This window comes from Gobio gobio, assembly GCF_949357685.1.
Source record: "Gobio gobio genome assembly, chromosome: 13".
Classification (NCBI taxonomy): Eukaryota; Metazoa; Chordata; class Actinopteri; order Cypriniformes; family Gobionidae; genus Gobio; species Gobio gobio.
The window spans coordinates 54,707,088-54,723,862 of record NC_137106.1 but is presented as its reverse complement, the minus strand read 5'-3'; the positions used below and the strand labels follow the sequence as shown (position 1 = coordinate 54,723,862).

Here is a 16,775-nt window from a genome sequence, read left to right as displayed (position 1 = left end):
AATCCCTTTGTTGCTGATTGACAAATGCTGTTGACAGTTAGGGGTTGGGGTGTCATTAGCTACAGTTGTGCAGCTGTATGTTTTCAACATTTACATAGTTTAGCGGTTCTTAATCCTGTTCCTGCATAAGAAATCTGTTCATTCACGGATTTACACAACTGTAGCGACTATGAGTCAGATAAAATAATAACTCAACGGGGAACTGAATTAAAATGAAAGACTCGAATGACACTATATATTATAAATAATTCAGAATTAATGTTTACACCTTAACTTATTCGTCCGCCGATATGTAAGGACTTAAAGGGGGCTCTGTTAAAGGGAAACATGTATATTTAGCTCAAATGAATGAATTTAATGAATTCATAGGGAATTTTGAGAGTCTATTTTACAGCCGAGCAAATGACTCTTCTAGCGTTCATTTGAACGGGCCGTAAATATCAACTCTGCAGCGGATATTAATATCCGAACAATAGTGAAACACTATTTAACAGCCAGGTAACTTAGATCGGCAGTTCAAGACATTAAATTGATAAGCACATAACACAAGAACAGTTATCTTTGAATACAAACGGAACTTTATTGATTAATCTAACACATCAAACTAATATCTAACATAACACACACGCTCGCACATTCACACGTTGCAGAAAGGAAGAAGGTGAGGAAAGAATAAGTTCTAAGAGAGAGAAATTATGAAATCCTAAGCAATCTATGCATTTATGAAACATGACCTGAAGAAACCATTGATCAGTAATTTAACCTCCTATCGTTTCTTAGGCAGGGTTATTACATTTGATCTAATGCACCAGTTCAGCTTGGAATCAAAAAGGCGTTACTTGCGTTTGGGTTTCGCGTGTCGTCTGACAAAGGGGGATTCCCTTCTCCTGGCTGGACAGGGATTTTCCCGGATCTTTGATTCGCTGAAGGTCTGGTTGACGTCTGTGGAAGCCGAACACGTGGCGTGTTGGCGGCTGGATGAAAGTCTTGTGGGCGTTGTTTGAAGTTGGAGCGTGCTGTTAGAAACTCGTTGTTGAGAGACTTTTACGGCGAAACTTAACAGAACCCGAGACTTAACGCAAAAAAATAAACTTTAAGTAAAAGAAAGGAAAGTGAGAGAAAAGCAGATGGCCTGAATGAAATCGTTGTTAACCCATTTTCTCTGATGTTGGTCTGTCACGATAGTCAGACCGTCTCCTGGGAGCTCCGTTCAGAACTCACTCTGGTCAAACTGCTAGGACTTAGATCATCTCTGAACTGCGAACAGGCCGCGAACCAGCTCGAACCGAACTGGAACCGAACTTGAGCTGAACTCTGCACTGCTTCTGGTCTGAACTGTACAGAACTGTAGACAGAACTGAACTTTTCGTTCGTGTTCTGAGACTAAACTCAAACATTTGCCCATCCCCTGGATGGGTTCTGGCCAATTAGGCTTCAGGGGTGACTGTGTCTCCACCCCTCCCACAAAATTGGGTTAACTATAGAATTTAGTTTACTGCTCTTAAGCAGAGAGTAAATTTAGACCTAATTTCTTACTATAAGGACATGATCAATTCTATAAAGATTTCATTCAGCTCATCTGTTGGATTATACCCATACAAACACATCAGTATCAAACACAATGCTTTTTCATCCACTCATTCAATAGTTACATAATTGCATGAATTGTGAGTAATATACATGCATGATAGTCACGTGTATCAGTTGTAAACACACTAACAAGCTATGTCGAAGGCTATTTGAATGAAAGTCCAATAATCAGTTATTTGATGTACTCCATAAGCTAACAGTTTCTGTGAGCTTACTCTGAGTTTTAGCTGTGTCGTGGAGTTCATTTACCGGTCATTGCAAAGACAGAGGTCTGGTTGTTTCTTTGTCTTGTGACAACCACGAGCCCTTTGTCCTCTTTTAACTGAGTTTGGTGGCGAGTCCATAGGAAGTCAGAACTAGTAGCTCTGGGCAGAATCAAGCCCCCATCTCCCTCGTGATGATGATGATTTCCTGGAGCTGAATTGTGCTTTGTTGAAAAGGATGTTAATTTGATCGAGTCATTGGAAGATTAACTCATCTATATGTCTGCGTCCATAATTGCTACACAACACAACTACAGAAATGCTGGTATAGTCACATTTTTATAATTTCTTATATATATTATATAATTATTTATATATATTCGACTTGGTACCGAAGTACCGGTACTTGTGACATTCCTAATGTGTATTATTCATAGCATTTTTTTCTATTTACCTTTTTTTTTGGCGCGTTTTGGAATTGCTGGAGGTTTCGGTGCTGGTGGAACACTTTGTTTGTCTGCAGTTTTTCTTTTTTTAAGGGGTGATGGTTCTGGTGCCTCATCATCTGTTGAATAGATGTGATTGGAGCATGTTTTCTTTCTAGGAAAACAAAGAGAAAATATAATTCAGTCAATGAGACGGCATTTGTATCACTCTGTCTAACAGAGGATCCTAGCTTTCCATCCCTGCTAAGCCAGTGTGTTTTACAAGTGATTTTTCATTTTTGCCTAAAGTGAATTGGAAGCAACATCCAAGGCCAGAAGGACCGAGTGGCGCGTGTAGTTTGAATTCTCCACAGTAATCAAGGGCTGAATCCGAAATCGCCCCCATAACCTCAAATAGGGCATTATTTGGAGGGGACAGCGCTTTGTAGTGGTGTCCGAAACCCTATGGACATTATTGAGTGCACCGCAATAACGAGTGTACAGCCGATGTCTGGCCATGGCCTGTTCATGCACGTTTTCATTGAAATTCATTCACTCCTTCAAATAAAGTGATAACATAGGGAATAGTGAATGAGAGTATAGGATTCAGCCATAGGCTGTAATGCGATCTCAACTGTGCTCTGACTGCTCTTACTACAGTGAATCAATGAAATGGGTCCCCTCTCAAACAATGACGCGCTGCGCCGCGTTCCGAACGTTGTTTAAGCGACATATACCGGTATTGCGGTATCATCAAAATACATATCATAAAATAAATGTATACCGGTATTCGGTATGAACCGGTATACTGCCCAGCACTAATGTACACCCACTGGTTTGTCACAGTTGGGGCATCCAGGCAATTCACATATTAGCACTATTTTAAACACTACACCAAGACCTAAAGCAATACCTAAATGAATGTAGAATCCAATAGATTGCATAAAGTGTGTGTTGTATGTCTAAAACAGAAAATATTTTTTTTATGCACAAACAATATTCTCGGCGCTTCATAAAATTGTGGTTGAACCACTGTAGTCAAATGGACTATTTTAACAACATCTTTACCATCTCAAGGCCCATAAAGGTTGAAGTTGTGTTGCCGTCTAATGGAGGGGTCAGAGAGCTCTCAGAAATATCTTTAATTTGTGTCTTATTGGTTTGGAGCGACATGAGGGTGAATAATTAATGACACCTTTTTCATTTCTGGTTCAACTTGCACTTTTAAAACCTGTAACAGCTGCTATTCGATAACTTTAACATTTCAGTTGAACAATTTTAAATATAGTTCAAACATGAAGGTAAATTATGGTATTTTCATGTTAATTTTCTTTAGTTTTTTCTGAGGACTTACTTGGGAATCCTTTTTCCAGCAATTTCAGATTCTGAATTTATGTCAGATGTGTAGCTGGCCTTCTTCCAGTTGTTGGCTACATTGTGAAAAGATGCTGAAAAATGAAATACTGGTAAGTTTTCAGTTTTGTTGATTAAAGCTATATGCCAGATCATGTTTTACAGTATAGATAAATTATAAAAATAATAAATAAAAAAATAAATACAGATATGCTGGGTGAGATCATGTGTAATTTACTCTTACCTGACTCGTGCAGGATTCTTGTTTAATGTCGGGTCCAGCCTTTCTCTGGCTGTGGTGCCTCCATGGTTCTCACACTCTTCAACAGCCTGTCAAGGTCTTTATATGGTGGCCACCAGGAGTAGCCATCTGCGTACCAGGATTTGGCAACTGGTCCAGTTGTTTCTTCTCCCTCAAACTCCACTATTAGGTAAATTTTTATATATATAAAGCTGTAAATCTGAAACCCATATTGTTTATTAACTCGGATTCAATGTTTAACTATGTACTTCAAATGCATTTGGAACTATGGAACAAAACGTGCTGATAAAGAATTAATCTGTATGTAAAAGAGGAATTGAAACAAAATGACGCTGATATGGGACAAGAACATTTTTGTTTTCTATTTCCTCCAACTTGCAGAAATTGACGGTTGTTGAGAGGTCATCCACTAAATAAATGCCGAGTGTAGAGGATGGTAAGGGATAGTCAAAAAAGGATTCCTGGTGGTTGAAGGTACTGTAAGCTACATAAATTTCATCCCTGAATGAAATTATATTTTGCAGTTTAGCAACTTTGCCGCAGATGGAAACGTGACTGTTTGCCTGGTCCAGTTTAAGAGTGTAAGGGCTTGTCCTTAACTCTTTATATTGTGTTGCCTCATGGAAGGATGCAGGTAGAGGACCAGTCGTGTGCTGTTTTTTGAGCAGATGTGGCCTGGTTTTGGCTCTGGTTTTTTTGCAGCTTCTTTGCATCTCTGAGAATCTTTTTATTATTTGACTCAAAGGGCATGTTGGTTTCCTCAGAAGTCTTTTGAGTTTGTTCAGTTGATTCTCGTACTTGAAAGCACTGAAGTTGTCTAGGACGCCATGTTTTTTTACATCATCTGCAAGATGTACAAGGGAGTGTGCATTGTAGGATAGGAATTGTGGACCATACAGTTGACCGAAGTGAGTGACAAAGAGAACCAGTATGTCATTGGCATAATCACAGTAATCTTCAATCAAACTGTTGTTGCACAAGATGGAGATTCCCACAAAAAGCAGCAAGAAGTTTTTGTACACCTCTGTGCTGAGGAGATCTTTCATCATGACAGGTCCGGTATACAGTAAAAACTGCCTGAACTCTGTTGCCTTCCACCTGTCAAGTTCCCTCAGTGCCCTTGGTTTCCGTGCAAACTCCATGGGCACATTTCTCTGAGCATTCACTAGCCTTTCTGCCAGTGTGCTTATTTTAAATCCTGACAGCCTACAAGTGAGAGGACCCATCTTCAGCCACAAGTGGAGAAGTCTTCTCATGATTCCGAGACACACAAGGTGCATATAATCGAGGGGGAAACCAGAGACCATATCCAGGGAAGTTTCTTCAAGGGGTGACATGCCATGATGGTGATCAGAATCGGTCTTGTTTCTGAAGCTCTCATTGGTTCTTAGAGTCATGTCGTTTCTTGGAAATGTCATCCTGTTTTCCAGGTACACTCCATCCTCTGTGCATTTTTCGCATCCATGATAGCCTGTGTGACCTTTAACCTTTTTCAGGAATGCACGAGCAGGTGCGTCACAGACCATCGAAGCGAGCTGTAAAGTTAACCTCACTCCTTCAAATTCAAATCCGTTAGCCAATTCATTTACTTCAGCGATGAAGTCTTCAAGGTATTCACTTAGTGAGGTAGGTTTACATGTGCCGCAAAATAAACCTATCGTCACTGGTTCCTCTTGTCTCATGTTTTGCAGTGTTCCTAGAATGGGCCAGAACTGTGTTGCTGAACTCTTGAAGAGAGGCAAACCGTCGATGTTGACCTGAAGCTCCAAGGTGTGAATGTTGCTCAGAATGTCGACGTTCTGATGTAGCACCTCTGTGATTGAATTCAGCACTCCGAAATGGTAATACTGGCCACCGGCCTTCTCTTGTATTTCAGGGTTCAAACGCACAGTTCCTAGCAATGTCCTTGAGTCTTTTGGCAGATTTAAACTATGTTGACGTAGTATGCTAAGTAAAGAATTCAATGCCACATGAGTGATTTTGTGTTCAGTAGCCCAGGTTGCCAAATCGTCATCTAGGGAAGTTGTTGGATCGATTTCAGATCCTGACTCTGTGTCTGATTCACTCTCATCAAGATCACTTGCCATATTGACAGCTTCAGTCTCATCAATATGAGAGAGACAGTCCATAAATGTGTCTTCATCATTTTGAAAACTCGAGTCACTGTGCATGCAACCTGACTCATTCCCCCAAGTTGTTGCTTGTATTGTCTGCAGTTGTTGGTCCACCTTCTCCTTTGCTTTTCTTCTCAGTGTCCAGTAGGATGATTCATTGCAAGCCATAGTATTAAGACCTTAACACAAACAAACCCTTTTTTTGTTGTTGTTGTTGCTTACTGGCCTAGCAAGATAATTAACACAATTGATGTACATACCTTCAGTTTACTGTGGATGGATGGTTGTAGATAACTTTCTGTAGTCAAATTAAAGAAATAACTGAGTTAAATGCTGAAATTTTAATAACTACATTTTTAAAATGAAATTGACTTGTGTACTTTATGATTATATAAATAGATGTATATATTTTTTAAATCAAAGATTGAATATGAAAATGTTCTGTAGTGTGACGAAATGAGAACTAAACTTATATTTAAACTGTTATTCGCATGCATTTCATTCTTGACGAGGTTTATCTAAAGTCATTTTGCTTATTTTGCTACGGTTAAGATGTCATTGTCGAAGTCAACTCTTTACTGGTGTATGATCGCTAGTGATGGGCAGACCGAGACTTCGTGAAGCACTGAAACAGTTGTAGCAAATGTACCATATTGTTTCGAAGCTTCGAATCAATCCGACACCCGTCTCTACGGTGACATCTAGTGGTCACTTGCATGTGTTGATCTGAAATACCTTGACAATAATCCATGTAAAAAAAAATATAAAAAAAAAAAAATATATATATATATATATATATATATATATATATATATATATATATATATATATATATATATATATATATATATATATATATATATATATATATATATATATATATATATATATATATATATATATATATATATATATGTATTTATAAATATTGTGAATAACTATGTTTTTTTTTTGTCATGAAAAATGAACATTAATAAAATAAAGCCACAATGTGTCACATTTGTTACATAACATTTTTATTCAAAAATATTATTTGCTCTGCTGTTGAAGGAGTTAGCTGACTTCTTTTTTTACATATAATTTCTCCAGCCTTTGAAAGAATCCTCTCACATGGGACACTTGTTGTCCTCTGAACCCTCCAGAATGCCAAATTCCAAAAGAACACCAAAGCTCCTCAAATGGTGCATCAAGGCTAGCTGCCTATCACAATACACACATCTCACTTTATTTGGTGTTTCCACATGGAAATGGTCCCACACCACAGATGTACGGCATCTCTTGTAATGGACAATAACAAAGATAACTTCCTGATTAACAACATCCTCATGCTGGGAAAATTTTATATACACAAATACAAGCTCTTAAAGGTGAAACCATGATTTTATTAATTTCACAATGAGTTTAACTCTTATATAAAAACCCTCAAAGTTATGAAAATGCAATCAATCTTTTTTCCATTATAGAAGAATATGATCTTCAAACAAAACCCTAGCCCCTTTAATGTTTTTTGTTTCTTTTATTATGGTTTGCCTGATATAATTTTCTACTGCACTTTCAAGCACCTGATCTGTATTTTGTAATACAAAAATTTTCTGTTATTGCCATGCTGTTTGTAAATGATTATTTGTTCAGCAATAAAAAAATGTACGGCATCTCTTATGCGGAGCCTCCATTTTTATCTATTCTATTAATATATCTATCTATATATCAGCTATGAATCTATATAATTCTATATCTCTAACTTATGCTGTGCTATCTGTCACTATCTAACTTAGCCTATATGAATGTGTCACTATATCTATCCTATCTGTCACTGTCTATACCTATCAGTCAATATATCTCATTTAAATATAGCCTAAATATAGCCTAACTAACCAAAGCGCACTATAAATCTCACTTATATCACACAATCTCTCTCCTCTCACAAAAACCCACAAGGTGAAGATGGATTTACTTCACTTTTAAACTGTGGTGAATTAGGTTTATACAGATGTGTAACTGTGTGGTTTGTTCCCGCCCCCTTTAATCAACGCAGTTTCGACAGGCGCCACCTGATGAAACACTTCGAAGCTTCATTTAGCCATAATCACGTGACATGGGTGTTTCGAATCACAGTTCGGAGCAGTGTTTCGAAACATCAGTGCTTCGGGATCTCGGCAAAGCGCCGAAACGTCAGTTTCGCGTCAGCCATCCCTAATGATCGCCAAACGCTACTAAAATCCCTGTGGTCGGCTCAGATGAGGAGCTCTAGTCGCGACGCTCTCTCTCGCCATACCCACACCGCCAGCGTGGGGTGTGTTTCGACTACCTGTGGCCGCTCGATCTGATTTCTCGGATGGATGTTCCTTCTCCACCTGTTCCTGTCAGGATAGCCTTGGTGAATGCTAGATCGCTAGCCAACAAGACCTTCATCCGGAAGGAATTCTTCACGGCTTGCGAATTGGATTTTCTCTGCTTGACTGAAACCTGGTTGAGTGTCCGTGAGTCCAGTGCTTTCTCCAAACATTTACCATCCGACTGTACTTATTTTAACTCTCCGAGGACATCTGGGCGCGGAGGAGGAGTTGCTACTGTCTACAAGAGTAAGTACTCCTGTTCACAACGCACGCTGTCAACTCCTTGTTCTAGTTTTGAATTTTATTTATTTGAATTGGGATCTTCCTCCCCGGTACTGTGTGCGGACATTTACAGACCCCCAAAGTACAATAAAAATTTTATTCGCGACTTTTCAGATTTCCTGACAGAAATAATGCCGAAGTACGATCGGGTTCTAATTGTAGTGGATTTTAATATACATGTATGTTGTCCTGAAAAACTTTTGGCCAAAGATTTTTAAATCTCATTGAGTCTTTTAATTTTGTACAGTCTGTGTTTGCCCCCACGCAGGAGCGGGGACACACACTTGATCTGGTATTAACTTATGGTTTTGCAGTTTTGAATATGGTTGTTTGTGAGGCTTTATTTTCTGATCATATGCCTGTTATTTTTGACCTTCCTCTTGCCTGTCAGTTGGTAAAACCATGCATCCCTGCGCGCCGCTGCCGTGTTTTTAAACCATCCACTGCTGCTCAGTTCTCTGCTGCTTTTAATCAATACTTAGAGGCTAGCCCAAATGCGCTGTATTCGGAAACAGATTTAGAGGAGTTCTCCTCTCGTTTTGACTCTACCTGCATATCACTATTAGATTCTGTGGCTCCGCTAAAAAAACAGACTCTCCAAACCTAGATCTGAGCCTTGGTTGAATGACGCTACGCGTACTGTTAGACACGAATACAGGAGAGCTGAGCGAAAGTGGAAGAAGGATAAGTTGCAGGTGACATTTGAAATGCTGAGAGACAGCTGGCGTGCGTATCAGAGAACTGTTAGATCTGCTAAGACTGGCTACCAATAGCCGCTCGCATTAAATTCAAGGCACTGGTGCTCGCCTTCAAAACATCCACTAGCTCTGCACCAACATACCTAAACTCGCTCGTTCAGACTTACACACCCTCCAGGAACTTGCGTTCTGCCAGTGAACGACGCCTCGTGGTGCCATACCAAAGAGGCATGAAATCGCTCTCACTGACCTTTTCCTGGACCGTTGCCACCTGGTGGAATGACCTGCCTATCTCAATTCGTGCGGCCGAGTCTGTAGCCATTTTCAAAAAACGTCTAAAGACACATCTCTTCCAGCAACACCTGACCGATCGAGAATAGCACTTATCATTCTATTCATTGTCTGTCTGTCTAATTTATTTATAAAAAAAATTAAAAAAAACTGTTCTGTGCTAGATTAACTGAGAATTGTTACAGCACTTGCATATTGCTGATATTGTTGCCCTTAGACTGCTCTAGCTGCTTCTATTGCCCTCATTTGTAAGTCGCTTTGGATAAAAGCGTCTGCTAAATGACTAAATGTAAATGTAAATGTAAGACGAAGCACTTATCTGATATTATTGTGTTGAACTGTCATAAGCTTCATGTCCTGTTTAAAACTGTAAACTCTGTGCTTAATGTCCCACCATTAGTTGGGCTGGAAGCCTCAAGTGAAATGTGTGAGAACTTATTGAGCTTTTTTACAAATAGGGTTGAGAATATTAGAGCTTGTATTAGTCCCCCATCAAGACACCCTTCCATATCTGTCACATGCTCAGCTGTTTTTGAGCGGTTTGAGCCTGTGACACTCCCTTTTTTAGAAGAAATCATCGGTCATATAAAACCAGCTGGCTCTCCAAATGATCCCATCCCTCCGCATTTTTTTAAAGAGGTGTTTCCTACTCTAGGACCTTATGTGCTTGACATTATAAATGGCAGCATCGCACATGGTATTGTACCTTCTAGTTTTAAACACGCAGTGGTGCAACCATTAATTAAGAAACCTGGACTGGACCCTACTGAACTCTCAAACTTTCGACCAATTTCTAAGCTTCCTTATTTGTCCAAAGTTTTAGAAAAGATAATTTTTACCCAGGTGAAATCATTTCTTGATGAACATGATATTTTAGAGTTATTTCAGTCAGGGTTTAAGAGCCTTCACAGTACTGAGTCTGCACTGTTGAGGGTTTTTAATGACATTTTTATTGCGGCAGACAGTGTCGTTTTGGTGCTGTTGGACCTGTCAGCTGCCTTTGACACAGTGGACCATGGTATTCTCCTCTCTCGCTTAGAAAACTGGGTGGGCATCTGAGGTTTAGCCTTACAGTGGTTCAAATCATATTTAGCCAACAGAAGTTTGTGTGTCAATATTAGTGACTCTGTGTCCTCTACGGCTCCTTTCACATGTGGGGTTCCTCAGGGGTCAATCCTGGGGCCTCTTCTTTTTTCTTTATATATGCTGCCGCTTTGGTCAATTCTTCGTAATTATGGCATTTCATTCCATTTATATGCTGACAACAGTCAAATTTACGTCCCATTGCACTGTGAAAATGCCTTTTGTGTTCGTCAACTATTAGAGTGCATTGATGACATAAAAAATTGGATGTCCTTGAAATTTTAGCATTTTAATGCAAAAAAAACTGAAGTCATGATAGTTGGGCCAAGTGACAAATGTAAAATTTCGCCGGTGGACCTTGGTTCTTTGACAGCGTCCGTAAAACCTATAGTTACGAATCTAGGAGTTAAAATGGATCAAGATTTACTTATGGACACACAAATTAAAGCAGTCGTCAAATCCAGCTTCTTTCAGTTGAGGCAGTTAGCTAAGGTAAAGTCTGTCCTTTCTAAACAAAATTTGAGATATTGATTCATGCCTTTGTTACGTCACGACTGGATTACTGTAATGCACTTTATGCGGGGATTAGTCAGTCATCGCTGTCTCGCCTGCAGTTGGTGCAAAATGCTGCAGCTCGTCTGTTAACGGGGTCCCGAAAATACGAACACATTACCCCCATTTTGGCTTCTCTGCATTGGCTACCTGTGCATTTTCGTGTTGATTTTAAAGTTCTTTTATTTGTTTTTAAGAGCCTGAATGATCTGTCTGAGTATCTGTCTGACCTTCTTCAGCCTCATGTCCCGTCCCACTCCCTTAGGTCGGCAAATCAATCCATGCTCATTGTCCCTAAGTACGGTGGCCCAGTAGTGCACAACACAAAGAAATATAAAAAGCAAACATAAGTTCACAACACAACGAAAAAGCCACAACACAATAAATCAAGCCACAACACAACGAAAAAGCCACAACACAATAAATCAAGCCACAACACAACGAAATCAAGCCACAACACATCGGAAATGCTCCCAACCACTCGGGGGCACTCGGAGCATGGTAAAGTTGCCACTGTTCTATAGAGTCAGCAATCTTACAAAGATATCAATACCACAATTTGCTTTATGTTTCACACTCTGTGTGTCTGAGTGTTTACTGTAAAATAGCCTAGTGTCGCATCAATAAAACTCTGCTCAGATCCTATAAGTTTTGTGTTCAATAGACTACTTGTTGTAGCTATTAAAACATATTTTGTTTCATATTGATGTGGAAATATTACAGCCTAATGATATTTTTTTATTTAATATATGTTGATTTATGAAAAGTGAACAGCACAAATAATAAAGAACACATCATAAGATGTGCAATATATCAGAAAACATGGAGTTTGTCAGAAATTCTTTAGTGTCCCAATCTACCTGAAGTCCCCCCTACACTCTGTGAAATCATAACTGCATTGCATTATGTTGTTTAAAATCCCACATATTTTACTTATAACATTCATCATTACCAATTATTCAGTAATTTGTATTTACTGAACACTGAAGTGTGTTCAATGTCACAATATTACTGCTCTTTTAGCATGAGACTTCTTTCAAAAACATTAAAAATTGTAGTCAAATCTTTTGATCATTTAAAATATAATAGGCCTTTGTTGAATACATTCTAAATAAACTACAACAAAATATATTTCCTTTGTCCTGTTGCTCTCTCAGTCACACACCTGAAGCTCATTCATTATGCAGCTCATTTTGCAGCTCATTTTGAAGCTCATTATGCACCTCATTATGCACCTCATTATGCACCTCATTATGCAGCTCATTATGCACCTCATTATGCCGCTCATTATGCAGCTCATTATGCACCTCATTATGCCGCTCATTATGCACCTCATTATGCACCTCATTATGCCGCTCATTATGCAGCTCATTATGGCTTCTTTGTCTCCTCAGGTGTAAATCACAGCATAATTCATGATCATTCACATCCCTTCGCATACGGCCTTTGTAAAGAAAAACTGTCTTACAAATTGTAAATGAATATATTGTTTTATGTGAATGAGTAGGTTCAATGATTCTCACATCAGTTTGGAGCAAAAACTCTAGGCAACAACACCCATTAGTCAAAAGTCTTGTGGACACAGATCTATTGTGTGTTTTGTGGCCTTAATTCAGTGACTTACAGTGCTCCAGACTAACTTTTTTATTTAGGCGCACTCAAAAATTTGCCTCTGCTCGCGTCGCCTTTAACGGCACAACTTCAAAATCACCTTTTTATCACGCCCCATATACATTCATATATATTATTAAAATGACAACAAAATATATGCAGTTACACAGGAATTAAAATCAAAGAAAACAGTGCTTTGAACATTACTATTATAAAACTACAGTTTTAACAAAGTGTGATATAATTAATTTAAAAGATAATTAAATAATAAACAATGAAATACAACTCATAATAAATAAAAAATAAGAATTTTTAATTTCCTCTGCCTATGTATCACACTTTGATGACTGTCATAATGATGTGGTAACGTTACTGATAGATTTCTTAATAAAACTGTGCCAGCTGGAGCAAATGCTATAATGAAATTATTCATTATTACGGGTAGATCCCCGCAGGATTAAACATGCTCGAACGTTTGTTCAAAGAGCCAGAAAGTCACTTTACAGCAGCTCAACAAATGAACAATGATACTAGCGTTAGCGTTTCAGGGAGCAAATATCGTTCTCAAAGAGAATAAAGAGAAAATGTGTGGAATATAATCTAACCGCGCACATCACAGTAGTGAAGGCGACTGGGTTAAGTGTTTACTGTATCTGAGGGAGATGTTCTGCCAGTCTCTTCAGAGGAAGATCACACACAGTGAACGCCAAATGATCACACACGACGGTTGTGATTTGGTGGTTTGCATGACGATGTGAGTAAGCTACAGGGCTCTTTCACTTTAATGGTAGCGTTAGACATTTGTTTTTAAATTTGCCTGAAACATATGGAGCTATTCCTAGATGTTCTGATTCTCGCGCTATTATGTTGTTTTGATGATGTTTTCATTTATCGTGCTAGTTATTGATAATTTAAAAAAAATATTGAGTGGAAGAAACAAACTTGTAATTTTTTTAAGTTGGCAACCGTCAGAATATGAACTCAGTATTTAAATAACTGGCGCTGTTCGTCTGTTCTGCTGCTATCCCCAGCTTTAACTCAGATCTACAGTATAATGAAATGAACCTGAATGCTATCAAACACATGTGTGTGTTGTTTTTGCTTACCCGTTTTATTCCGAAGACAGTCTGAGCTGTAGTTTGTGCTTCTGATGTCTCCTCTACAAGAGCTTCAGATCTGCAAGCTTTTATAGGCTGCTAAAACTGCTCTGGATGGTGTCCACCTCTGTCCCAGCCACACACACACACACAGAGAGAGAGAGAGAGAGAGAGAGAGAGTATATACCTATTTACATTTAATAAGTTACATTTATATTTTAATACCTACAATTAAAACTAGTTTTGAACGATTCACTTGGTAAACAATTTTCCAGAACAGTATGTAAGAGTTGAGAAGAGAAATGTTTAGAAGAGCAAGTTCCTGTACTCCCCGGAGCCGAGCAGACACTTACAGGAAACATAAACTGAAAGCGCTCTTAAAGCGGATGTTGATTTAACACATTCCTGCAGTTCATAGAGTTCAGAACAAACAATTACAAGAACATACTGACCTTCCTGGAAACCCACACAAAGTGATGTGGAAGGCTTGTGTAAGATTAGAAGGAGGTGAGGGAATTTGAAAAGGATAATAATAATTCATAATAGTAACCCAAATTCAAAAGCAGTAAAACATGAATAAACTGCTATTTCATTTTTTAAATCATCTCTTTGCCGGCTGTGCATCTTCTATGTTACTTCATCAGGCAGTTAAGTGTCCTTTGTAAGCTCTATTAGGAAAACGAATGCCTACAGTATCTGCTGTATACAACAGTGTGGTGAAACTGCCCCGGAGTAAAATTAAATCTGGTTTGAAGCCTCTAATGCCAGTTGTGTGTTCATACTACACTTCCCACACAGTTTGGATGCACAGATCGTCAATTGAGAGGAGGAAGTCGGCTGGGACCGGGAGTGGAGACCTTATTCACTGTGAGTTGTTGTGAGTTGCAGTGCTTAGTGTGAAGTGAACACGTATGACCATTTGAAGTGATTGATGCATGCACAGGTGTGGACATTATAATTTTGTGTCTGCCTGTGTCCCCAGTTGGCATAATCGTTGGTCTTGAGCGCCAAACTGAAACTAACTAACTGCTGTGTGTTGAGTGTATGTTATACAGGAGTGCAGCCCCATCCTGTTTGATGTGAAGAGGATTTGTTGTATATTCCTGCATTGCTGTTTGACTCTCTGACCCGAAGAGGAAGCATTATCTGTCCAATGAGCTGTTCACATGGAAGGAGACCCCGGGCGTGAGTACCTGCTCACCCAGATAGCAGACCAACACTGAATCATCTTGAATCAATGTTAATGCATCAACTAAAATATCATTGAATCAATGTTGAAATTTAACATTGATTTTTCATCAGGTTTGCACCCTGAAATAATGTCATTTCAATGATGAAAGATAGATGAAGACGGGCTTAAAATCAATATTTTTTTCAACTACAATTAAATCACTTATTTAACACTGAATCAATGTTAATGCATTAATCAAATTATCATTGAAATTCAAGACTTTTTAATGAATTTGACTTTTCCCTTTAAAGCACCTGCAGACACACAGGAGGAATGAATGAAAAAGCAAGGTGAAAATATCTTCAAATATCTATCTTGTTTTATCTAATATGAATACTGTATTTAATAGTAAATAAACAAATAGTGTGAAAGTAAAACAAGTAAAGCAATAATCAAGTAGCTAAATTAATAAAAGAGGAGCTGGATAAGCCACACAGTGGTTTGGAAGAGATTATCCATTTTACAACACGAACTGGAGGCGCAGCAGTTTGCTAAATTTCTGCAGTTTGATAAAGCTGCCTACAGAACTTAAAGATCTCACTCTTCTTTCGTTTTTCTTTCTTGCTGCATTAAAGATTAAATTGGAATTCTGTAATTGTGGTCGGCCCTCGTGAGCTAATCGCACAGGCACAGCTGAAGCACAGCTACGAACTGATTGTCCTATTTCCCCTCACAGTGCCACAGGGCAATCAGTTCTAGCTCTGCTTCAGCTGTGCGATACCCATATGAGGGCAGACCAGAATTACTGACATGCCAGAAATTCATCCGATCGCCTCTCGTTTCTCCCTCTACACTGGACAAATATGGGATGATTTTACTATCAAAATGATTAATAAATACACGCACAATTATCCATGAACTTCATGAACTTGATATATTTTGTAGATATTTTTACTGTCCACAAACAAATGCCTTTCAACTTGTGTGTGCTAAATACAGAATTACATGAATGTGCAGCATTTTGTACAAATAGACAATTGCGAATGCAAAACTTCGATTTTGTATTAATGTCAGAATCTGTGCGTGCAACGAGTAAGATGTGCATTTGTGGATTAGGTGCCGCGCATGCATTTATTGACTCGTTTGTGAGTCGATCCTATTGTCTCAAAATCCAAATGAATCAACTCACAAACGAGGCAATGAATGCATGCGCGGCACCGGATCCACAAATGCACATCTTACTCGTTGCACGCACAGATTAATCATTTTGATTCTAAAATCACACGAACACCTCACTACAAACGATGCACGACAAAGCAGAAAATCGGCCCGACCCAAATAAGAGTTGCACGAGACAGAATTTGTCTCGAAATCGGACGAAATTCGCACCGTGTATTCCCAGCTTAAGAAATAAAGATGAATACAAATATGATAGGGTTTGGTGAAAAACAAACTGAAATTCAATGTATTAAAGAATATCCTGGCTGTTGGTTGTGTACGGAGGGCGTTCACGCCCAGGAGAAGCTCACAAGTTGTAAGAAATAAAGATAAATAAAAACACAAAATGAAAATTGAGATGAATTGTATTAATCTTTTTGTATTCACCTCTAAAAAAACACTGCTGCTGTCCTGTCTCTGTTTTTTTCACGCTTGAAGTCTGTTAAGCCGCGCTTTGATCTGAAGGTGCATAATTACTGCCACCTACTG

At 38.7% G+C, this 16,775-nt stretch overlaps 1 protein-coding gene across 4 annotated transcripts; it reads right to left on the bottom strand.

Moving 5' to 3' along the window:
• Positions 1–55: 55 nt before the first annotated feature.
• On the bottom strand, positions 56–14,306 carry LOC307136621 (uncharacterized protein). Of its 4 annotated transcripts, none has more exons than XR_013817811.1 (6): positions 13,907–14,306; positions 6,208–6,245; positions 3,816–4,032; positions 3,573–3,666; positions 2,248–2,393; positions 56–2,017 (listed from the first exon to the last, which is right to left on the bottom strand). XR_013817811.1 is itself a non-coding variant. In XM_079833811.1 (4 exons), the coding sequence occupies exon 3, from the start codon at positions 6,113–6,115 to the stop codon at positions 4,127–4,129; it is 1,989 nt and encodes a 662-aa protein (XP_079689937.1). In that variant the 5' UTR covers positions 6,116–6,126; positions 6,208–6,245; positions 13,907–14,024; the 3' UTR covers positions 3,573–3,666; positions 3,816–4,126. The 4 variants fall into 4 exon arrangements, 1 of the variants encoding a protein (XP_079689937.1); XR_013817813.1 differs by having other exon boundaries at positions 3,816–3,995; positions 13,907–13,961; XR_013817812.1 differs by lacking the exon at positions 6,208–6,245 and having other exon boundaries at positions 3,816–3,995; positions 13,907–14,009.
• Between the last annotated feature and the right edge of the window lie 2,469 nt (positions 14,307–16,775).

What these genes read in the sequence shown, in the direction of transcription:
- LOC307136621 (XM_079833811.1), bottom strand. Translation starts at nt 6,115, where the DNA reads ATGGCTTGCAATGAATCATCCTACTGGACACTGAGAAGAAAAGCAAAG.